At 50.7% G+C, this 24,462-nt stretch overlaps 1 protein-coding gene across 5 annotated transcripts in view; it reads left to right on the top strand.

Moving 5' to 3' along the window:
* Positions 1–24,462, top strand: part of MGMT (O-6-methylguanine-DNA methyltransferase) — a 252,852-nt gene that overhangs the window by 187,393 nt on the left and 40,997 nt on the right. For all 5 annotated transcript variants that reach the window (XM_037011745.2, XM_073240119.1, XM_037011741.2 and 2 more), the window contains one exon: positions 18,309–18,469. In XM_037011745.2, the coding sequence (XP_036867640.2) occupies positions 18,309–18,469 (161 nt within the window). The remainder of the gene's footprint in view (positions 1–18,308; positions 18,470–24,462) is intronic.

Below are 24,462 nucleotides of genomic sequence, written 5' to 3'. Positions count from 1 at the left end.
ACTCTGCTCATTGCTTGTTCGATGAGCCTCGTCACCTCGTGTCCTAATGACTCAGAGAACGGGTCCAGGACAACCAGCAAGAAAATGTCCCAGGGAGCTCTAGGTTCCTTCCACACAGCAACCTTTAACGATGTGTGGGTGTGAAATATGGACTTCTCTCTGACACTGGTCATGTTGGAAAGTTCATACTTCCTTAACTCAGTCTGTTACTGACAGTAACATATTTTAATTCGAGAATGTGTTCATTGAGTGCATTTTGACGTGGCTTCTGAAAATGTTCGAGGTACCCGCTGACATTGGATTTCCTGTCATGGTGACTTAGACATAAGGATGGCAGTGAGTGATTCCTGCCGGGCCCGCACTCACAGGAGCCCCACTTGAATGGTAATAATCTGCTCCTGTAATTGCTGTGGAAAAGGAAAATCCTCTGGAGATCTTGCATCTAATCATTTATTTATAAATCTGTAGATGGCTGTCTCCAGAATACGCATCAGGGGTCAACTTTGTGCTCAAAACAGTTGCCTGATGTTTACATTTCACAGTGTATTTTTTCAACAATCCCTCCAGCCCCCGTGATCACAAAAGGACCCTGGCTTGCTGGTAGCTGCTCCCTGCCGCATCCCGTGGCCCAGCCACTTCATTACACAGGCCTCGGCAGAGGCCTGTCCCCGCTGTATTAGCTGAAATATGCATGTTTTTCCATCTCATTAATTCAGTCTACATACAATTAATTTTTGCCTATTAATAAACCCCTTGGTGTTGGTGACAGCTATCTAAACCACTTCACCTAGCATGGAAAAGTGTGCCCGCAAATTTCTACCCCTCTTCTGCATTTTTATTGTTGTATTTGTGGGTTGGAGGGTGTGGTGTTGGCGCATAAAACAGGCGTTGCAAAGCAATGTAAACTGCTGAAGAATCTGGCTTTAGACAGGCTGGTGGGGGAGGTTGGAATATTAATTAGCGCCACTGGTATTGGGAGTAGATGGAGATTCAGGGGGGCTGGCCTGGCTCCTTGAGGTCTCAGGCCATGGGGACCTGTAGATAGGTGAGAGATCAAGTTTCTTTCCCTGCAAGTCTAAATCCTCACCTAATTTGGACATCCCTCAGAGGGTATCTTTTATGTGTCTTCAGATCTCATAATTGCTTCTAAAAGATTAAATCTCTAAATCCAAACAGGTGATTGTGCACGTGATAAGTATTCCTGCCAATCATATTCAAAGGATACAGGGAAATACTGAGGATGAGGACAGAACTGAAACTGAAAGGAGGCTCCCCCTCATTTGAGGATGCAATGTGGGAAGCAGGAGCTTCCCTTATTTCCTGTGCAGGGGCAGTTCCTTGCCACAAGGAAGGTTCTCTCCGTGCAGCACCCCCAGCCAGGAGGGAAGGCACGGTCCTCTGTAGGCATCGGGCATTCTTAGATTTCTTCCATGGATTTCCAAAAAGTCTAATCCCCGCTCTCAGGGAGAGTAGCTCAGGAAATCCGGTGTGGAGCTCCTCGAAGTTGCTGGAGTAACTGGATTCTTTCTAAGGGATCTGCGTCTGGCATATGGAGCTAGAGGTCTGGGGCAGGCCTGCGTGGCCGATGAAATCACCCACGGGAAAGCTTTAGTGTGGCCGTCCTGGTAAATCTCTAAGTGACGTCACATGAAGATTTCTACCTTCTGTAAGACTTAGCCAGTGTCATTGGTCAGCTAAACTGGAACAGGCGATTGAAAGTCAGATACAGACATTCAGTTTGCTGGTTTTCAGATATGCCATGTGGAGCAAAGTTATCAGCTGTAATGGTGAACGAGAATAAATAAGAATGTGTCAGGCATGAGTGGGACTATCTGTTTGGCTCCTGATAACCAAGCACAGGGCCCTGCTGGTGTCTGTGAAGTGTCCTGACTGGCCGTGAGCAGCTCCGCCCAAGTCCAGCAGCTGGCACGCACTCTCGGAAGGGCCGGCCCTGGGCCCCTGGCCTTGTCAGTGCCTCTCACCGTCTCTCACCGTCTCCCTGTGCTCCTCAGATGCCCGCGAGACCTGCTCACCCCCCCCCCCCGGGCCCCTGCTTGGCCACTGGGGCCCCTTCCAGGGCTAAACGGCACAGAACAGGAATTTGTTACATAGCTTGTGTAGCAAGTGTTTAGGTCACTACGAAGTGTTTTCAGGACAGTGGATTTCAAATTCCTGGCTGTGCTTTGAGCTCGTTCGAGGGAAGGCATGTAAATAACATGTAGTCATTACACAGAGGCTGATGAAGAAACCTGTGGTTAGCTTTTGAGCCGAGCGGGCACGCCTCGCAGCAAATGAGATACCTGCAGTTCTGGTGGCCAGTCGGCCGCAGGGGCAGATCTCTCCACCCTGTGTTTCTACGTAATTGAAGCAGTGGCCTTGCGATCTGCGTTCTGATGTGCTGCAGTCCTGAGTTATTCCCCAGCTTGGAGGACTGGCCAGTAAGCCTTCCGTTCCCCCTTAGCCTTGATTGTCCCTAAGTTTAGGATGAAGCTCAGTGGCAGATGTGTTCAGCAGCCATCCGTCATTTCATTCATGCTGCTTTTTAACATCAATTATAAAGAAAATTACTTCTCTGGCTTCAGAAGTTTATTTAACTAGCTTCTAAGAAAACTGACAGCTCTTCAGAGCTTAATGCCAAAGCAGTAGAAATAGGCAGACATTGGGGGGCCTGGTGTCTGGCGGGTAATTGAACATGAGCACATTCTTCCAAAGTAAAGGTGCTTTATGATGCTATGAATAAATTAGGTCAGAAATTTTTTTAAAAAACAGGGATCTCCAGCATTGCATCAGCGTCTGAGGTGCCACCAGGATGGACCTGGAAGATGGTTCTACACGAATGAGAAAGATGACAGCAGGCCTTGTCTTTGTTAGTAAGTTAAGGGGACTGCCCGTCCTGAGTGACATTTTCTCTCTGCTGGTCTATGCGAGATACTACGCGTGATAATAGCTCAGGACACTGAAGGAAGGAGTTTGAAGGATGTGACGGAGGAGGAACCAAGGAGAGTGAGAAGGTGCTCATCCCCTGGCCTCCGAGCTGCCGCCGGCCTCTGGTGACGGATCTGGGCAGAGCCAAGGGGATTTCTCTCAGGATTCTACCCAGAGAACAAAATGCGGAGTAGGCCCAAGAATGCAGCTTCCAGCCCGTGCTCGGCAACGCTGGTGGGGGAAACGGGGGGCTGCTCGAGGGTGGGCTCTTTCTTATTCATCCTTCCATCCCCTTAGCAACTTACCGTGTGTTGAAAATAGAAGATACTTGCAGGAATTCGTGCACTGAAGAGTAATGCCATTCCCTGCCCGTTCGGCCCCACTAGCGAGGGAACCTCTGGACCGTTTCCGGAGAGGGTTGTGTTGAGTGTCGCACACTAGGAACAGCCCTTGTTTCCTTGAAGCCCAGGATGCAGTTGTTAAGTATTACATAGCTTTTGGTATTTCAGGGCAAAAAAAAAAATTATCTGTATTTCTTTATTTTTAAAATGTTGAACAGAGACACACATTTCTAGTATGTGTGTTCTAGTTCACTTTTTTCCCATGAAATATTAAATTGGAAATGGCAAGCGGGGCAGTCCGCTGCACACCCACTGCTGCTGGATCTCCGGTTTGGTTCTTAGAGACGGGAGTTAGCTTAGCAATTCGAATCACATGCATACTGGTCAGGAGGAAGATGCTCAGTCTTAATGAACCAGGAGTGAGGGGGCCGCGGTCTCAGAGGGAGGGAGGGTGGTAGTTCAGGAGCCGTGAAGGTTTAGCGTCAAGTCTGACTTTGATTTAATTCTTAAAAATGTTTTAAGGAACGGAGTGCATGTGGAGCAGACCGACTGGTTAACGCAGGCATACACCCCTGTCCGTTCTCTTCTGGTGTGTTTTCCTGCGTAGTTCCGCCAGCTCGTGTGAAGGCGCCGTGCACCCAGGCAGAGGGCCGTTCTTCCGGAAGGGCTGAGAACGTTCTCGGCGAGCGCTCGGTCACACTCCGGTCGGCCCGGCCGAGAGCCGACGTTTTGCTCTCAGTCGCCTTGTGCTGCGGGGCGTGACTTCACATCCTTGGCCTCTCGGCGATCCCGGTACTGGGCCAGCAATGCCCAGGAGGGAAGAAGAGATGACAGGCCACGGTCAGTCTGACACTTCCTGGTCGTGCAGAATATAGATGGAGAAATAAATACTGAGCTTCTCTATCAAAGTAGTGACCTCGCCCAGGCAGGTCTTGAGTCCACGAAAGCCCGTTGAATTGTGAACCTTGGGTGGGGCCCGAGCCAAAAGACATGGAATTCCTCTTCCAGGCCTTGGATCTGGTTTTAAAAACTGTTTCCTAAACGCTTTGATCAAAACAGCCACATGCAGGAGGAGCACAACATGAAATGAAACTTTGTAGTTTACACCGTGAATTTGCACGCATCTCAGCCAGTTTGAGTTCAGTTCTTAGGCCTTTCAGAAAACACACAAAGAGGTTTGATGAGAAACGCTGAGAACCTGAACAGGAGGACAGCCAGGCAGCGGGACGTGTCTGAGGAGTTCCTCTCTTACGGTCAATCCTGAGTCCGTTTTAGGTGCATTCAGTAACATCTCCTGGCCCCACTTTCCCGCATTTGGAATTTTCACTCTTTGACAAGTCACCAGACATGAGCACTTCATAAAGGCAGTGAAGGGTCAGGGCTGTGGACGGAGCAGAAGTGTTGGAAGGCGTGGGCTGCACTTGTCGGAACCAGTAGCGCAGCCCCTTAGAGCACATCCGCGGGGAGGGTGACAGCCCTGCCACCCCATGGGCCTGAGACCAGCCTGCGGCCCCCGGGAAGCCGGAGCGGTGCCTGCCGGGAGGGGCCACCCCTGGGCAAGGTCGCAGTAGCCCAGGGGCAAGAGGGGAGGCCCCGAGCAGGGGTGGCTCTGGGGTGGGAGGGCCGCATGCAGGACAGGAAAGGCAGTGGCGCGTTGGCCGGTGCCCCAGACCCTACAGGGGGGCCTGGTCCAGGCCAGGCTGGGGTCTCTGACTAATGCCAGATGCAGTGTTTGGATTTGATGCTGCATGCGTGACGAGGAGCCAGGAAAGGTCATGGACAGCATGGTGACGTGGACCAAGCAGGACCTGAGGAGTTACCTGGTTTGGCAGGTTCTCTGGGTGGGGACGGAGCATGGAGAGGCCGGCTCAGAGCTCTGGTTGGGAGCTGTGTGTAGCGGAGGCAAACCGAGACATCCTAGAGCAAAACCCGGCAGTCCTTCTGGGGGTTCAGGCGGGTTGCATGTCATAGGAGCATTTCAGCACCACCGTTAACAGGCGGGGAGGCAAGGCATCGCTGGGCCAGGGCGAAGGCTGTGTGGCAGGGCACACTCAGCTAGAGCAGATGCCCGGCATCCAGGCAGTGGGTCGGGGAGGAGCCTGGGGGCATCAGCAGTGTCTGCCACCCGTGCTCCCATGCCTGGTGACACCACAGCTGTGAGTCCATGCAGACCCTTGGCTGAGAGTCGGGGAGGCAAAGATCCACAAGAGGAGAGGCGGTGGGGGGTCCCACCCACAGGCCGGCAGCAAGCACCACACCCCAAACGTAGTGAGCGCTCATATGAGCTGCCGTGATCTGAGTGGCTTGATGATTCAGCGCTTCCCAGCCCCGGTGCCGCAGAGGTTGGCACAGGCCAGGTGGTGGGGTGCAGAACTGACAGAGGACATGGCTTTGTAAACTTGGGGCTGAATGAGGATTTGGAGAAGCACTGGGATTGGGGGCCTTACGGGTGGGAGTGCAGTGGGGGGCCCCGTGGAGAGATCGGGACCAGTGAGCCCCCAGGTAGGCCAGGGTCCTCACCTTCCACACGGGACCAGACAGTAAACCTCTGGGACTCTGGGCCAGACGAACCCCCCTGCACCACACTTAAAAGCTGTGCTGCTGAGCCTGTAAACAAGCGGGTGTGGCTGGGTTCTAGTAAAACTTCATTTACAGCAATAGCTGGCAGGCCAGGTTTGTCCTGTGGGGGCACGCTGACTGTGGTGATCTTGAAAATCCTGTGGGAGAATAAATGGGAGCCAGGTGCTGGTATGAATGCTGGGGGCCATTGGCAAGGAGGTGCTCCAGGCAGCAGCCGCAGTGCTGGACTCGCCTGAGCTGAGGAGCTGCCCCAGAAGCGGAAGTGGCATCTGGCATGAAAGAGCCTGGAAGAACAACCCTGAAAGTCATTCCCGGCATGGATGGAGGCATCTCTGGAGTTGCTCATCGCTGTCTGTCTGCCATTCCCAGGATGGGCAGTGATGGGCCCTGAATAAGTTATCTGGAGTGAACGTGGCTTCCCAGCAAAGCAGGCAGGAGCCAGTTTCATCCAGCCTTCTCGATGCAAAAATAAATAAATGCATTCACAGTGCAGTGTGGGCACATCAATGGAAACAAAGCTACTGCAGGACTGTGGTCTCTGATAGGTGTTTATACCTTCACCTGCTCTGCTCTCCTGTGTCAGTAATAACAGGCCCAGGATGGTCAGAGAGCCAGACCCCTTGCTCTTCAGGCAGGGCCTGAATCTCCCAGGACCTAGGAGTTCCATGAAACTTTTAAATTTGTGTTTACATCACAACTAAAATCTTCAGAAATAAACTTGTCACTGTTTGTAATGGTAAAATGATTCTGTAACATTAATTCCCAATCAGGAGAATTCTCCATGTAATAAGACTTCCCTTTTTTATGTTACTATTTCTCAAACTAGAATTTTCTTGAGCATCTGTGACTTCTTTGAAAAGAACCCCAGAATTACTCGGGCCTAAGGCTCAGATCTAAGCCAAGGAATTAGAGTTGGAACGGTACTAAGCTGAGGGGGCTCCAGGCCCCCGCTGGCGTGTTGTCAGGAGCACAGTGTCACGAGCCTGGTGGAGGGCCTCTGAACAGAGAGGTGGGCCCAGTTCAGGGAGGGGACGAGATTTGCAACCAGAGAAGAGAAGAGGGACCCCAAAGCGAGGCCTGGTTCTCTGAGTGCCACCGCCTGCCACCAGGTTTGCATGCAGGGCGCCTTCCCCTTGTCCTGGCTGTTGGAACACCTGTAAATAAATGCCCTGTTTTTACTGGAAAATCCTGCAACGCCCCCTTCCACCGTCCCCTGAGAGGGCTGTGAACCGGGTCCAGGCCTGGAGCTTATGGTCCACAGCCCTGCCTGCCTGCAAGTATGACAACCTCCCACAGGGCCGTATTGATTTCTTAAGAGGAGGAAAAAGGCATGTAAAATTGGACTTTCCAACCTACTTTGAGTAGAAATTGGTGCTTCCTAAAGGGAGTTTCAATCAGCCGGCTTTGCAGCTCATGTTCCCCACCCTGCCCTCTCTCCCAGTCCTCACCCCGCCTCCCTCCGTTCTGCTTAGACTCCCCCACTTCCTCCTCCTGGACGTAGTTGGGTTCTTCACTGGTCGGTGAATGACTGGGGGACCTCGGGGTGTTGCCGGCCAAGTCCAAACGCTCTGGAAGGAAGAGGCGCTGGGAGAACAGCCAGCGCCCAGAAGAAGGGGTGGGAAGGGTCTGCGCTCAGTGTTCACAGTGATATCATCCTTCACATTGAAATTCTTGATTTCCAGTGCCAGGGACAATACTTGTTGAAGAAGTACAAATGTTTTTCTGCTTCTTGTAATTTACTTCTTGCAAATATTAGTACTCTGGAAAAAAGATTTAATAATGTGAGTTTTTTCCTATAGTTAACATTGTTTTATTACTCTGTATCCTTGCCAGAAAGCATGTTTTAAGAGTTCCAATTCAAAATTAAATATGACCTCAGTGTTTTAAAATACAATTACATTAACTGTCCATTTAGTAGTTGCTTAAGATTTTTTTGGCCACTAATGTATAGTCAGTATACTTGTCTGATATTAAATGCAGTGTTTTCAGCTCTGCTCGCCAGCTAACGTGTTCCAGCTGCAACAATAAACAAGCAGAGACTTTCTGAGAAAGCAATAGAAAAGTTGTTCCCAGATGAAACTGTAGTATTATCTTATAAGCTCTGCTTTTCTTTAAAAGTTTCACTGTTTGATAATATGGAGCTATCTGTTATTTACTTAGGACTGTACAAACCACTTCACGAGGCAGGTAATTCAGTGGTAGGATTAGCTATTGCTGAGCCCAGCGCACAAGCTAATGGGACCACACCCTGTGGAGGTCAGTCCTCAGAGAACACGTGCCTTTGGAAAGAGAAGAGGCAGGTCTTCAGAATAGTTACTTATTATTTTAACATTTAAATTAACATATATTCCCATGCTAAGATGACAATAGTTGTTTTCTAAATTGTGTCATGATGAAATAGTCCTAAAACTGTGGGGAGATAATTCTGTAAAGTAAGCTCGTAGCAGGTATGTTTCAGCCCCGTTAGGACCGAAGGTGTCACTTCTCACATGTGGGCTCCCAGAGAGAACACCTGCTCCGTAGCGAGGAGGACAGTCGAGACCCGGGGGCCGTGGGAGTTGGCGTGACTGCGAGGGCCAGGCGCGCTTCCTGAGCGCAGGCACACCCGCTGCCCCCGTCAGGCGCAGGGGCTCGCCGTACGTTCCAGAGCTTCCAGCTGGCATGGTAGGGCATGTGTGGGTGGCCTCCTGGCGGTCTGCTTTCCCTGGCATCCATAAGAGGACAGCAACTGAAGAAGGGTCTCTGGTGCCCTCTGTATGTCACGGGTGGTCGTTGGTGGGGGGCTCACTCCCTGGGCCCCTTCCCTCTTTCTCTGTTAATGACCCAGTGAGCTCCTTGGGAAGGCTGAGAACCCTAAGAGAGAAATGAGGGTGCCGCAGAAGTGGCCTTTGTAGAGTATATGTACAGTCTCGGGAGGTCAACAGGCTTACCTATAGTCATAGGATGAAGGTAACGACCAGGTATTTGCTGTTTAACTTCATTTTTCTTTTGTTTGGTATCATTATGCAGTTGATTGCCTTGTATCGAAGTGAGGGAGGAAACAGCCAGGAAGGAAAGCCCACCTAGCTTGTCTTCAAATCCAAGATGCTCCAGGTTTTGGCTGTAGAGTCCTGTCAAAGTAAGCAAAATTGCACCTGACACCCCCTCCCGGGCTTGGCAACTTTGTTACTCAGCAGTCGCCAGGACGTCTGCTAAGGCAGAGAGATGTGGCCTTCACTGTCCAGAAACTCTTTGCAGGTCTTTCTTTCCCCAGGGAGTGGCTTTCAGCAAATTATTCATTGGAAAAATGGAATCTGACATGCAGGCGTTGCCAGCTCACAGGCCATGGTGACCGTGTCAGCACGGCTACATCCCTTTTGCCCATTGGTTCCGCAGGCAGCTGCTGAGTGCCAAGAATGGGCGGTAGGACCCCAGGGCCGGGAGGCACAGCGGGTGCCAGGGCCGTGCCAGGTTCTTCCTTCAGATCCCTGGAGCAGCCTTCAGGTATGCGGGGAGCCCAACCATTTGACTTCCTCAGGCAGCCCAGCCATACCTGCCTTAGAAAAGGCCCCTCCTGCTGGTTTGCCAGGCCACCTAGAGCAGAGCTGTGAGCACCCTGTGGACGGTGGAGGCTGGGAAAGATGATGGGCCCTTGGTTCATTAAGACGTACACCTCTTAGCCCATAAAGGAAGGCTGTCTATTGTGTGGACTGATCATTGAGGCATTTAAATATAAATATGGCCTTCCTTTAAGGGTGTGGACCAGTAATGCCCTGTGCGCCACTGTCTGTGAGCCTGAGACCCTATAGCGTGTACACCTAGTCTCTTCTTAGAAGCTTCTAGACTATAACAACTAGATTGAACACTCAGATTCCCATTGTCTTTGAATGAGAAGGCCTAGGTTGTAGTCCTGTGGATTAGGGGAAAGTTTGCAAAACTTATCTAAATGCAAAAGAATAAATCCAAATGGCATATTGATCTGTGTTATCAAGAAGAGAGCATGTGAACCTACAGACCTCTCAGGCCATTTGTTCCCATTTCAAAGAGATGTGCAAGAGTACTTCCATTTCATGGAGATTAAGGTCTTTGGAATCAGACTTTAATTCAAATCCTGGCTCTATCACTTATGCGTTGGTTAAGTCGCTGTCTCTGAGCCTCTGGACTCAGTCTCCTCTCCTCACAAGCAGAGATGATAATGTCTCCTCAGGAGTGTTGGGAGGAAGGACATAGGAGCGCTTGGATCATGTGCTGGGTGCATGGTGGACACACAGCCAACAGCAGCTGGAAAATCGATACAGGCTTTACCTGGAGCTGTTCTATATTGCTGACCCTCAACTCTGCTCAGTGGACCCCTGCTTTTCAGAGGTCCATGTCATATAATGGAGATGTGACACTGAGACATCCTGTCACCTGGGGCCTCTGTAGTTGCCTTGGCTGCAGCTGCCCTTCCCTGTGTTATTGAGAGTCGGGAGGTTAAATCACAAGGCAGAAAACCAACCACCTTTTACCCGCCTTGGCAGCGTGCCCTGAGGTTTTCCCATGCTCATCCTTCTTTCTTTTTCTCTTAACACTTGCGTATTGAAGAGGGCAAAGCCTCTCTCACTGATGTTTCAGTTCCTTGATGTCCCTGAAATCTTACGTCCCAGAGCAGGTGCTTGCGTAAAACTCACCTTCTTTTACCTTAGGCATACTTGCACAGTGTCAGTGGCCCAGAGCAGTCAGTGGCCGGCCGTGGCCTTCAGCACGAGCATTCTGTCTTTGGGGCACAAGCGTTGACTTTGCTTATTTGGCATGTGAAGGGGGAGTCTGGTTCTGTCTCCCCTGAGCCTACAGTGGCACACGCTCTGAGCAGAGCAGAGTAAGGCCACACCCAGTCTGAGGGCATCAAGGGGGCAGCTGCAGAGAACTTGCCGTTTGGCCCAGCAGAGAGAGACAAGACTGTAGAGGACATTCAAAGCAGGTGGCTGCTGCTCTAGGCCACATGCACTACAGTCAGCCTGAGAACCCTCGAGGTTGACCAAATGCCCCATTTGAAATCCATGCACAAATGTGAGACATCGGTAATTCTTGTCTGTGGACTGCTTCCTTCTTTGTTCTTTCTTTGGGAACGGGGAAGAGAATTGCTGAATAGTGCAAAGTGACCTAACCCCAGAGAGCCTCTGGGGGAAAAGCCTGTGGAAGTATCAATACTTTGATCAAACTGGTGGAAAAAACTCTCTACAAGTTTCATTTCTACAAATATTTTTCAACAAATGAACTGAACTTATGGACAGAATTGTAGTCTCCTTAAGCAACATTTGATTAGGACTTTTTATTTCTCTTTTACATTAGTTATTATTTCTTAAGCTATTTCATTGCTAACATGAGCATTTTATTTATAAGAAGCCAAATTAAACTGGGAAAGAGGAGCTCTACCTCTCGTGTGTGAAACGTTAAAAAGCTTCTTTGTTCACTGCTGCGGTGGTGGAAAGCAAACGCAACACAGACATAAGGCTATTTGAACTCTTTATTTGGCACATTTACAATATTAATAACAACGTTTCTCGAAGTTGTCACATCAAGTAAAAGATCTTCATTCTGGGCTGTCTTTGGGGGCCAAATTGAGACTGGATGCATGCATTTAATAAATTGTAGTCTCAAGTAGTCATTTTTGTAAATAATTAGTTTCAGTGAAAGAATAAGTTAGCATATTGTATGCATCTAATGTTGCAAATGTACATACAGCAAACTTTGCTATTAATCAGCAGTCAAGCACCGCAAGTAGGGTCTCATACATAATGAATTGTGCTTAAACCTCATGGGTTTCTTGATAGAAAAATAAAAGAAAACACAAGTGTAGTAAGCTTTTGAATAAAATTTAACTAGATTGCTCTGCATCCTGTAATTGTTTTGGAATCATTAGGGACCTGATAATTCATCTATAGTTTTGGGGTGTTTTTATCTTCATCTGTCAAATAGTAGAGATTTTTAATGATATGTTAAAGTGTTGATAAAATGCAATTTTCCTTTTAATAATTTGAACGTTTAGGGGAGGAAATAAATAGGCTTTTTTTTCAGGCGCTCTAGTCTGCCAAGTATACTATTAAAATTGTCTTTAAAATGTTTTATTATTGCTTATGTATTTTTAAGAATCAATTATTTTAAAAAAGACCATACAGTTCTGTGACATATGTATTATGTGGAAAGGAGTTGAAAATTTACATAAAATTTTCTGGTTTTAATGGGTGTTTTAAAATAGTACTGTAAATTCCTCTGTGGTCTTATTTGGGTTCTGACATTAATTTGAGCCCCAAATTTTGAGGGCGTAGGATGCCTATTAAAAACTGATATCCAATTTAAGCAACATACCTATGACCACCCAGTAAGTGAGTATATTGGGGCCCAGTTAAACTTTACTGCCTCTTCCTCGTCCTATTGTTGACCTTGGGACATGAACCATTGGTGGCCTATGACAGGACCGTAAATGTGGAGCTCATTTTGGGGGGCTGTGATTGTGGGGTGGAAAGCATCGAGGCCCAGAGCAGGATTTATGTCCGCCTGTGTCATGAACCGCCCAGTAAAAGCTCAGTAAAACTTGCTGAGCAACCTTCAGAGCCCCAGCCAGCCCTCCCGCTGGGACTGGTGGGTACCGCCTCCCCCGGGAAGCCTTCCTCCTGAATTTCGTCTGAACCAGGAACAGGCTCTGTGCCGCCTGCTTCCCCTGCTGCATGAGAGGGGGTCTTCCTTTGAACAGAGTGCATCTTTGAGAACCGGCGCTAAAACCAGTGCGTGAAAGTCCATCAGTAAACATGCATGTAATGATTACACCTGTCATTTGTTGTATGACCTTAAATATGATGCCGGCATTTCATACATGTCTTAATTTTTTACCTTTTCTTCTACAATTGAATACATACCGTTCGTAGGATCATGTAAGGAGTCAGTGAGCTGCCAGGAATTCGTGGGGCGGCACCCGAGTCTCAGTGAGCCCCTGCAAGCACTGCCGTGGCTGCACGGTGGCCCCAGTCCTGGTGGCTACACCCTGTCGGCATGCCTTTGGTCTGTCGTCTTTGACTTGTTGGTATTGAGATCGGTGTTTATTACTAGCATAGTACTTTAATTTTTCCCTTTTCTACTCTCTGTCCTAATGTGACACTAGAATGTCCAAATAATTGCACAAACACTGTCACACCTCTGTGGTGATACTCCCCAAACCACTGCCAGCCACCAGGCAGTGTCTCAGGGCCGAGCCGTGGTGTGGGAAAGCCCTACCTGGGGAGGGAATAGCTGGCAGGCATCAGGTTGTCTGAGAGGCGGGCGTGGAGGCGCCGACACCCTTGGCGTGTCCCCTTCCCTTCCCCACCGGCCGGTGGTGCGACAGACCCTGTGTCAACACTCTTGCCAATCCGCTGTGCACATGACAGGTCCTCAGTAAATGCTTGCATGAAATCAACGCACTAAATGCAGTTGGAACATTGTGTTTAAAAGCTTTATGTAGCCTTCTCATTTTTAAAAAAATGACCTTTTTTGGTAGCAGGTAACAATTTATTTCTTGCCTTCAGTCCTGCTGCTGGAAGAAGCAGGAAGCTTTAGCAGGAAGGTACGATAAGTGCAGGACGAACCTGTCAGACAGACAGAAGCGGCTCGGCTGTGGGGCTGCGCTGGCCATAGCTGAGCCCTCCCCAGTCGCACCTGGCCAGAGCCGCCTCGGGATGTTTATTAAGTCATCTCTGGTGTGGTTTTTGGTTTGTGCTGGGAAGGGGTGCCTTCTGAGCCTGTGAGGCCTGGCGTTCTGCCCTGGAGTCCTGGAGGCCTCCAGCCACCCTCTGTGCCACCTCCTGAAGGCCAGAGAAGGCAGAGGTATGCCCAGCCAGCCCGGCCTGGGAGACCTTTCTCATCTCAGTTCAGGGCTGTCCAAGAGACTGCGTGCAGCCGAGGCTCTGGGCTCTTCCTCCCACTGAAAGACGTGCCTCCAGCTCCGAGTAGTTCTGTGCAGACTGATCTCCCAGCCCTGCCCAAGGACACGTCCTGCATCAACTCCCTGCCAGATTCTAGAGGAACTCAGGAGAATCCATGCTCTTGGAAGGCATTTCTTGGGTGCCCAGTTGACACTCCCAAACCCTAGGACTCAGTTTCCTGCTGTGAAGAGGATGTTGGAAAAGCACTGGTGTCAAACAGAGGCGTTGGAAGGCACAACACTATGTGCAGGGGGGTCACCCAGTCTGCCCGCTGCGTGGCTAACAGACCTGATCAGACGTGAGGAACGAAGGACTGGGCCGGTTTCTGTATATCGGTTAGGCATTAAGCATGTCTGCAGCATGGAAAGAGTCAAGAATGCTCTTCCAGAGCTGCCCCGTCAGGGTACATGCCAAGCCTGACGCGGTTGTAGACCTACAGCCGTGCCTTCGAAGGGCCTGGCTACCCACATGGCCACTCGGCCACCCCTCCACGGTTCATCTTCGTGGTGCCCTGATTCCACTAGCCAGAGCCCCGTGTCTGGCTGCCCTGGCTGCTGGCACAGTGCCTGGTAGGTGCCAGCCAGAGCTGGGCAGGACGTCCCGTGCTTAGGTGGATGCCAAGAACCTGTGTCTCCTGGAGCAGTTTCATTTAGATTGGGCTCAGTCACCTTCCACTCTCCCCGCTTCCCCAGGTGGGATGCCACCACGTTCCCTTCACATTCTCGTTAGTATCAGTGCCATGAAATGCCAGCTTTACGCAGGAAGGACACTTTTCCCTTGAATAACTCCCGGGCTCACGATGCTGCAAAGCTGCGGGTCCCCTCTGACGTGTCTGGGCGAGGCACCGCCACCTGCCTCAGAATCCTTGCACGGGTTTGTTTCCTGGAGCATTTTACCACATCTCTCCATCCCAGTTTGGTTTGAAGGACAAACCTGAATAGAGTTCAACACTGGAATGTTCTTTCTGCAAGCCCAGGAGGGGAATGGGCTGCAGCTGCTTCTCAAAACGACTCCCAGCTCAGGGCTCACACAGGGCTTGCCGATGCACGGGCAGCCTGGGCGCTCCTCTCCCACGCCCCCACCACCACCCTGCCCCCAAAGGCAGTGCCCCTGGGGTCATCACAGGTGCATTTCTCTCGAAGAAACCCTTAAACCAAACCACCTGTGGTTTCATGTCCGCTGTATGAAGGTACCCAGTGCTTTCTATTGTCATAGGTAAGAAAGCTCAAGGAAGCCAGAGTCATTTCTCAGCTACTCATGCCAAGTTTAAAAAAAAAAAAAGTGAAAGGGCACCAGTGTCATGATACTCTGCCATGATTACGCTTACTGATGCCGAGTAACATCCTGGAAGATGGTCTGAGGTGGGGTGACGCTGCCGTGTCCCCTCTGCCTTGTCCCGGCTGGCTCGGGGCAGCTCTGTCTGGTCCCCGCCTGCAGGGCCAGCTTTCCGGCTGCCATGTGGCCCCCATGCATGGCTGCCTTCCTGGAGGTGGTGCGGTTGGCCACCGGGGCCTGCATTTCGGAGGTAGGCAAGTTGGAAGGCGCCCGGGGAAGACATGGCTGTGGGATTCCAGTGAGCATGGGCCACAGAGCCCGTAATTATCGGGGCTTCAGGCCCGTCAGCAGGGAAACATGGAGAAACTCCCCCGTAATAAGAGCGGCTGTTAGTGGATCTGTGGTGCTGTCACAGCATGCGGCTCTCAGAGGCGAACAAAGCTGTTGGAGGAGAGGGCAGGGCAGGGAATAAATTTCATTTTATTGTAGAAATGGAAATTTGTGTCATAGCTTTAAAAACCCAGTTTTATGTGTGTGTTTAATGCCATTCATTTTAAATGCAGTATCATAAATCCTTGCTTCAGAATCAAAGCTGTTTAATTACATTTCACCCATGAATAGTTATCTAATGCCAATAGAGAAAGAGTTAAACAGGAGAACTACAGAGTAAATCGGAGGTTGAGATCTTTAGCACAAGCATAAAAAATCAATTTAAGATGAGTTTTACTACTATAAAAATTCTTCAGATATCCTTTTAAGAGTGGGAAATGCTAGGAACCGCAGCTCCCATTCAATCCCCTCTGTGACATGGAGGACGCGGCTGTTGGGGTAGATGGGGCGCAGGTGCCTGGGCAAGTGCCCAGATAAAGAGCTCTAACGCTTGAAGCACAGGCCGCTGGGGCGTCCAGAAACCCCTGCCTCTCAGGTGAAGATGCCCTGTTTCCCGAGGAGGCCCGTTTGCAGTGTGCGTGCAGGCCAGGCAGGCCCCAGGACCAACACTTGCTTTTGCTGCATCCTTGACCGCTTGGCACTGCAGAAGGCACCTGGCCACGGTGGTACGGTGCGGGGTCGTGAGGCAGTCCCTGTGCCCCTCTCGCTTCCTGGGGAGGTAAGTCCCCCACTGGCTGGGCACTGACATCAGCTCCTTAGCCTCGTCACCGCCTGCGTGTGCGCAGCCCTGTGCAGTTCACGGTGACTTTGCCCCTGGGCTCCTTTCCTTCATCTGCCCTCCGCGCTCCCTCGCTCTCCTTGCAACCCTGAGCAGGATGGCAGAGCACGTGACGCACTGCTGCGTCGCTGCCCTTGGGTGTCAGCAGTACACCTTCCGCGCAGTGAGCACAGGACAGAGCAGGATTAGAGGCCTGAGAACTTCTCTCAAGTTGAGTGGCACTTAAACCAAGCGGTGGCGGTTTTCCCTTGACCAGACGTGCTCATGGACAAGATCTTGACAGGAGGGCGGTTCTGCCCACCCCCTTCCCCCAGGTGTTTGACATGCCGCTCTGTCCCCTGCCTCGGGCCCCACCACACCTATGAGCTGGCAGCCCAGGGGGCCTGAGACAGGTCACCCAGGAGCCCTCCTGGCTCTGGGCACAGGTCTATCTGCGTGGGCCCCTCTCTCAGAGCCCTGGGAACGGCAGCCCCTCAGAGGCCCGGGCTGCCGTCCCCAGGCCTGTCCGTCCTGCTCTGTCCGGCTCTGCAGAGCTCAGGGCTCCACCATCCTCAGCCCGGTCACTCTGGTGGACTCATTCCTTCTCCCCTTTGTTCCCTGGTTCCTTCCTCAACACCGTCCAGGTTCGTGTGCTGAGAAAGTCTCCTGTTCCATTCTGGTAAAGAGTGTAGAGCGAACCTCTGTGCAGCCTGTCCGAGGAAGCTTATTTCTGAGAAGCTGCAAGGACTTCGGCAGAGACTCAGACCTGCCACTGCCATCCATGGCTCAGAGACGGGGACTCCAGCAGGATAGCTGATGAGTCCCTGCGTCAGGTAGTTGCTCCCCGCTGCTTGCAGGATGAAGCCCACGTCTCTGGATCTGCAGCATCCTGAACGTGTGCTTGTCCAGCCCTTACGCACCTTGCCCATACCTGTGCTGGGAGAATGGTGGCCTCTCCATCTCACTCGGACTCTCGTCGTGGCAGCAAGTGGTGAAGAATGCAGCCTGTAGATTGAAGCCCACTCCCTGCCCCCGGGACGCAGGTGGGGAGGCGTGAAAGGCCCAGGAAGAGCCTCCAGTGCCACAGTATCTAAGCAGGAGATTCTGCCCTCCAGGCCTCAGAGCCACAAGGAAGTGCCACCTGCCCAGGCCTTCAGAGGTAGGAAGGAGAGCTACCTGAGGACTTAGTGCTGGTGCTATGGGGGTGTGGGGTCCCAGGAAATTGAGATAGAAACTGGATTCATCATAAAACTCTAGGCTCAGAAGCAGCAAAGTAAACCCTCTCTGCAGGGATGTTGTCTCAATCCAGCAGAGGACACCCTGGAAAATCAGCCCCTGCTGAGGATGAGGGGCGGCTTGGAGGTCCCACAGACAGAAGAATTAGCACCCCAAGTAGAAGAAACAAGGAACTCCTGAAGCAAGTCTGAAGCACACTGGTTTAAATGTAAGAAATTGAAGACTGGTGACCAAGCAAGGGAACGTGAAAAAGAGCCAAATAGGTTGTATGGCCCCAGGCATCAAAGTCACAGCATCGTAACTGAAAGAAGTTGCACCGAACAACTTACACGTGCATTAGACGCTCTGCAGCGTGAGAGTCAGCAGCCCCGAGCGAACTCGGAGGAAACCCCCCCACAGAGCGAGGGGAAGCGCCTGGATGCGCCCTTGCGCAGTGGAGCGGGCAGGAGGGAGGGTGTCGGGCCGGGCAATTTCTTTGGTGGTATTTCTGGAAGATACTTTGATGCCAAATACTCGGTGATGTTATGAAAATGATGCAAATAAGTGTCTATTAGTCTTGCAAAGGGGCGGTGCACTCCCGCGGGGGCAGCTGCCGCGCTTCTCGTCCTTGCTGTCACATCCTGCTCGCCTTCTGAGCCCAAGTGGAAGAGCCCCTGCACTAGGACGTCCCTCCTGTTTTCAAAGGCGGGTTGTGTGTCTTAAAGCTACCGGTGGAGACGCGGACACCCTCAGTCCTCCAGGCCACTCTTACTGCGGAACAGCTGCTGCGCAGCTAGTCAGGAGGCACGTACCCAGGAAGCAGCTATAGACTTGACTCGTGGATTTTTCTGTTGGCTTCTCAGGTGTGTAGAGGTAAGGTTATTAAGCTCCTGTTACCCCCTTTTGCAGCCCCTCGGAGGCCCCCACTCCTCCCGAGCTTCTCAACAGCCCTGGGGAAACGACAGAGCCTCTGATGCAGTGTACAGCCTGGCTGGATGCCTATTTCCACGAGCCCAGGGTCCTCAGCGAGCGCCCCGTGCCTGCGATTCACCATCCCCTTTTCCAGCAAGGTCAGTAACTCAGCATCTCACAGTGTTGTGTTCAGGGAGCTTGACTTATTAACTATCACTTACATCACAGCTCATTTTACTGACTATACTAAGTTGGTATTTTTACATCATCTAAACAGAGACAGCATGTGGCCGTGCTGTAAGGACAAGAGTTCACAATCTCCACCCATTCCAAATGGTCGTGTTAGTTTTGGCACGTGGTCACACAATTCTTGGCAAAGGCAGTAAAAATGATGCATGCAGATTGACTCTTGACTCTTGCTGGCTGGAAGGTTTAACTAGGAACACATCTGAATAGCAGTGAATTTTTCAATAAGCTTTTTGTTAACTTAAACTATCTGCTTGCCAACAACACAGAAAATGAGGCTTGTGCATGGACAATTAGCCACTTCCATAAACTCAGTTGTTGACATATCTAGAGCGGGTAGCAGCATTGTGTCATGTCAGATAAGTTTTCAGTTTAATTTCTCAAACTTACGATAATTAGGTATTTTATTCTTAAAGGCCTAATTCAGAACTTGTTGCCGAAATGTAGTCTGCTAAAGGCATGTAGTCTCTGATATCCAAAAACATGTTCCCATTCGTGTCTTTCTAAGCTTCTCTTTGAATCTTATGGCAGCTAGTATCATTCTTGACACACACCAGAGATTTATTTTGTATAGTGATTTTGTTGGAGTTGTTTCAATGTAAATGCAGATACATAGATATATAAATGCAGATATACAGGTACATAGATATAGATGTATACACATTTTTTAAGTAAAAAGTTACCCTGGTATTTTAGGTAAGGTAAGTCTAAAGCAGTCTTGATTTCAGAATGGAATTAGTAAATAAGTATAATGGTATTCTAATTGCTGCTATGATTTTTAGCAAAAAGGAACTTGCAAATGGAGTGGAATTTTCAGGAAAGTGGGGAGCAGCATACCTGAAAGTTGAGCTGATACCCTGAGCTAACACAGCCAGACAAGTGAACAGGCAGGACCTCAAACATGTCCCCACGTAATGAGCCGAACCTGTCCTGCTGTCATGAACAGGCACTTCCCTCTGGAACCACCCCCGGGTAGATTCTTTCTGTGACGGCTCCAGAATTTCTGTAAGGGCATTTCTAGGGCAGGGGCGGGGACTGGAGCAGGCCTTGGCGGGGCACCCCCTCATGTCCGGGAGCTCCCCAGTCTGCATCCTCCAGGGCCCCTCCCCAGCACCATGAGTCCACAAGCTGACTTGAGGGTTGTGGTGACACTCGTGTGCAGCCCCCAAGTGCCAGGCTCAGGCCGGGGGTGCTGAGAGACTCACATGTGGTTTTGTTTTTAAAGTCGGGGCTGGGGAATCTGTGGGCGCTGACCTCCTATTGGCTGTCACCATTAGGGGGTTACAGCTCTGCCAGCAGCCCCATGAAAGAACTGCCCAGTCAGCTGTCCTCTCTTGGTGTCTATTGGATAGGCTAAAATTTCAGGTTTTGAGAATTTCAGGACAGGAATTATCTATAATGTAGGGAAGGTGGGGCGTGTGAGCTTGTAAAATCCTGAAGTCCTGTCTTCAGTGCTTGCAGAGAGGGTTGAGACTCACTACACTTAGCCTGCCTCCCTGCCTGTGGGCCCATAGGGGCCTCTCCTCAGCTGGCTGGTCCGGGTCCATCAGAAGACTGGACAAGCTGGGGAGCAGCCACTGGGGTAGGGATGAAGGCCATTCAGCCACCAGGTAGCCCTTCCCCCATTGGACAAGCCCTGCATGCTGGTAGGCCCTTCTGACTGGGATGTAGTTCCCTCCAGCCAGGTTTAGGGTTCGTCGGGGGAGCCTCTACACCCTCCTGGGGACAGAGCCCCTCGCCAGGCCTACCTGCTGACAGTGGTTGCTGTGAGGCCAAGATTTCCCATGGCACAGCATGTGCAAGCCAGGTTTTTCTAATTTAGCTCAGTCACTCCTAGGCAGCAACCAGGTGCAGGGATTTTACAGTTTAAGGAGGGAGGGTGGTGCACGGTTATACTGCAATTGCTAGCATGCAGTTAATTGGCACTAACCCCCAGATGCAATCACAGCCCCTCTGTCCAACGATAGTTGGCTTTGCTCTGTTTCTGCTTTATCTTGTAGCACGAGTGAAATTATGGTGAGTAACCCCCAGGAAAATCTAACAACCTCAGAGTGCTCCGGAAGCTGTGGGTCAACATGAGCAAATAAATAAGCCTTCTTTGCAAACTAGGAGAATGGGCACATTTTAAAGTGCAACACATTTTCCCCTAAGTTCTCTTTGTCATGCATCTTAATTTTTGAGCATGTTGAACATACTTCTGTGTGTCACTTTTTCCTCATATTCCCAACTCTGAGATATAGTCCAGGTCTACCTATTTCAGCTTGTTTAAAAAATGCAGTCATAACCAAGTTCATCCTTAAGTGCCGACATCTTTTCCCGTTCTTCCTAACGTTGTAGGACTTGTGAACTCTGCCAGGCCTCTGTCGCCTGTTCCTCAGGCCCACCTGTGGCCTCCCGAGCAGCTGGCAGGCGCCTCACGGGATGAGCAGAACAGCCTGGCCTTCTCACAATCCACCAGTTGTTCATTTTTAAGGCTAGTTACAAAATATACGTGCCTAGTGGAGCCATATGAAATTGCCGTTTCCACAGGTTAAAACTTAACAAATGTTGAGAATTTCACAAAGTCCAGTTTCTTATCTTGTAAGCTTCCAAAAGTTTGATTAGTAACAAGTTCATTATCTGGACGTTCCTGTGGAGGAACCATTAAGTTCCTTTCCTGCCTCCTCCTCGGGCCAGACAGGCAGGATTCCTCGGGGAGCCGGTGAGGAGCCTGCAGTCCCTGGGGGGTGAGGTTCCTCCTGCCGTTGGAGAAGTGGACAGGACAGGTGAGTGTCAAATGAAATGTGTTCGGATTCTCATGAGATTGTGGTTGTAGCAGGGCATTTTCTTTAAAAATAAAAGTTTTATGTGGTCTTGGGGGTCTTGTTTTTTGCTCATCTAGTTCCTTAAGAGCGTCAGTAGCATCACTTGTCCCGGCCGCGCTGGCTGTCCCGCGGCCCAGCAGAGCTGTTGAGAGGGTCCGGGTGCTCCCTATAAACCTCTTGCAAAGGTCACTTTTGTTTATTTGAAATTGATTTTTCTCTAAGAAATAGTTATTTAATGAAGCCATTATTCTTGAAATAAATCTTTAATGTTTCTTTCATAATGAAATATCACTTAAATTTCTGTTAACAGTCCCTAACTTCTTTATATTTACTTACTTTAAAAAACTGAACAACTTTGTGAGATATCCATCTTCAAAGAGCCTTAGAGGTCAGGGGCGAAAGTGGCTAGAACACTAGAAGTAGCCCTTTGCTAGTAGTGGTATTTCACAGAGAGTTCAAGAAAAGCAGACCTGAGAAAGCTAAGATGGGGCTTCAGGTTCACAGTATGTGTAGACACTTCTATAGATTCAGGATGTGCGTGGACACTTGCTGCAGATTCTAGGTATGTGTGGGCGCATCCCTCCCATTCGAAGCCCTTCAGCCTGTGGGGAGCCTTAGCAGGCGTGGCCAACAGGCCGCAGGTGGTCTGGGGATGGGGGCAGGAGGGCCTCTGCCGTTTCTGCCAGGCTGGCCTGGGGCATCCAGGAAAGGCCAGGCCCTGTGCTGTGGACCCCCAGCCCCAGGGCATGGGTGGTGCGGACCTCAGCTGGCCCTCCCTGTGTCGCCTCAGAGATGATGGCTCTGAGTTTTCTTTTCAAAGTGACTGTGATGTCCCCTTTTAAATGAAATATGTAACACTGTAGTAATTCCTTCGTCACAGCTATTAGCTCGTAGCTATGAAATCCAGTGGTGTGACAGTAGTAAAATCTGTATTTTTTGAACCTCTGGAAGTAAGTTTCTTGTAACTTCTGTTACAGAGCCTCAAAAGGGGAACTCGTATCTTTACCTCTGTCAGCCCTCTTTCCAAAGGGCCTCTAGGGAGAGCCCTGCCAGGGAGGTCTGGGAAAGGCCCTTCCAGGCTGCACTCGCCCCACTATCTCCTGGGAGGTGCTCCCGCTGTGCCTGGTGCCCTCAGCAGAGGCTGTGTGAGTCCTGGAAGGCGGGTGGGCCACAACAGGGAAGGGAATGACATCACTACCTCAAGTCGTCACCAGAGCCCACCCTTTAGAATTCAAAATCTGTCTTAGAGAGCCAAGCCAGGGCTAAGTGTCTCAGGCCAGCCCGCAGCCTTCCCAGGGCGCACGGCTCCTCGGCCCTTCGGGCTGTGCTCCATCCAGGAAGTAGCCAGGACCCTCTGCCAGGCCAGGCAGGCAGTCTCCCCAGAAAGGGGGCGCTGAGCCCTGTGCCTGCCGGCGTCCTGGCGCTGGTCCGGGTGTGCATGTTGGCTTTGCAAGGTGCGAATCCAGCCTGAGTGTGTCTCCAGAGTGGTTGCAGCAGAGAGGGAGGGAGGTTTTCTCTGGCCTCCTCGTAGATCCACAGCAGGAAGCAGCTTTGTGCTTTCAGACAGTTTGTACAGATTTTTTCCCTGAACTTAAATTTACCAATATAAAGAGAATATAATAGCTAAAAGAGGGGATGCGTTTGCCATTTCTGGTTGGCAGCCACTACTGTTCTCCCGTATTTTAAATGAGGGCTTAGCTTATAAAAATTATTGACCTTGCTCAAGTATTACCTGGAGGAGCTGGAAGGTTTGTAAACCTTCCAATGCCCACTATTGATCAGAACAAGCTAACAAGCTAACAACACTGCACTTAAATTAAGTGGGAAAGAAACAGCTGGTAGAAGTGTACTTCTTTGAACCCTAGAGTGGCTGAGCTGCTTTTCAGGGTCAGCAAATGTGGAAATCTGGGTCTAAGGCTTTCTGAGGCTGAAGCTGAGAAAAGTGAGAAGGAAAACAGGATCAAAAGCCTGAGAGCGGATAGCAGGCCACGCAGGTCAAGTCCCTAGCAAGATCGTCCCATGTCATGAATCAATACGGAGGCCGCTGCCAGGGGCAGCTCCCTGCTGCTATGGACAGTGACACCCAGTCCATGTGTGCGGTTTAGAACCATGAAAGATAAGCAGGACTCTCAAGAACAAAAGTAGGGCAGGAATTGTGAAAGCAAATGGCCCACGGGGCTCAGAGCGAGTCCTGGAGGTGACGGATGATGGGCAAGTAGCTTTCCTCACCAGGGCCTGGTTCACCTGTCCCCACGACTCCCTCCCTGGTTGACCAGATGATCAGCCCCACCCCATCAGCCTTCCCTTGGCACAGCCACTCAGCGGAGAGCGCTGCTTTCTGCGGACAGCCCCTCTGCCCGGCCGGCCGGCCCTGCTTCGCGGGAAGCAGAACAGCCCATGCTCCCTTCCCTGGTGGGTGGGAGCAGCCCCCTGGGCTCGTCACCCTCTCCTGTGGGTGGGAGCAGCCCCCTGGGTTCATCACCCTCTCCTGTGGGTGGGAGCAGCCCCCTGGGCTCGTCACCCTCTCCTGGCTGCCTGGCTCCATTCCACATCTAAATATCTATGTTGCTAAACCAGCCTTTCTGTGGAAGCAGTATATGAGGTGGCCAGAATTCTGTGTCTTGGGTTGAGGGTTTCTCTGGGCTGGGGCTCCTAACCCGAGCAGAAATGCATTGTTTTGGCACGGTGGGTGCTCTGCGGAACCCCTGATGGGTGGTGGCTCTTGTTGGCACCATGGTGGCTCTCCTGGTCCACCCTGGCCCCAGCAATGTGGGGCTTGCCAAGCCAGCTCAGACACAACCCGTGCACTTCACCATAGCTCTTGAGTGTGACTGATCGAATGCATTTTGGCATATTGGGGACTTTCATGGGCCAAACAGCCTGAGGCACAGATTATGGTTTAGTTCATTGTTTCCTCTTTCATTATGCAGTTTCCTGCCTGGCGATTGTCTTTAGTGCTTGTTTTTTGTACTATGTGACCACATCTTGGATGAGGAGAGTTTTTAAAGTTTCAACTATGATTCATTCAAGCAAACAGCTTTTCCAAGTTACACTTGTGTGTGTCCCTTCATCTGGGGCTGTTATGTGTCAGAATGCTCCAG

The sequence above is a fragment of the Manis javanica genome, chromosome 7 (assembly GCF_040802235.1).
Source record: "Manis javanica isolate MJ-LG chromosome 7, MJ_LKY, whole genome shotgun sequence".
In the NCBI taxonomy this organism is placed as follows: Eukaryota; Metazoa; Chordata; class Mammalia; order Pholidota; family Manidae; genus Manis; species Manis javanica.
Note: the sequence above shows the minus strand (reverse complement) of the source record. Positions and strands in the feature narration are given on the sequence as shown.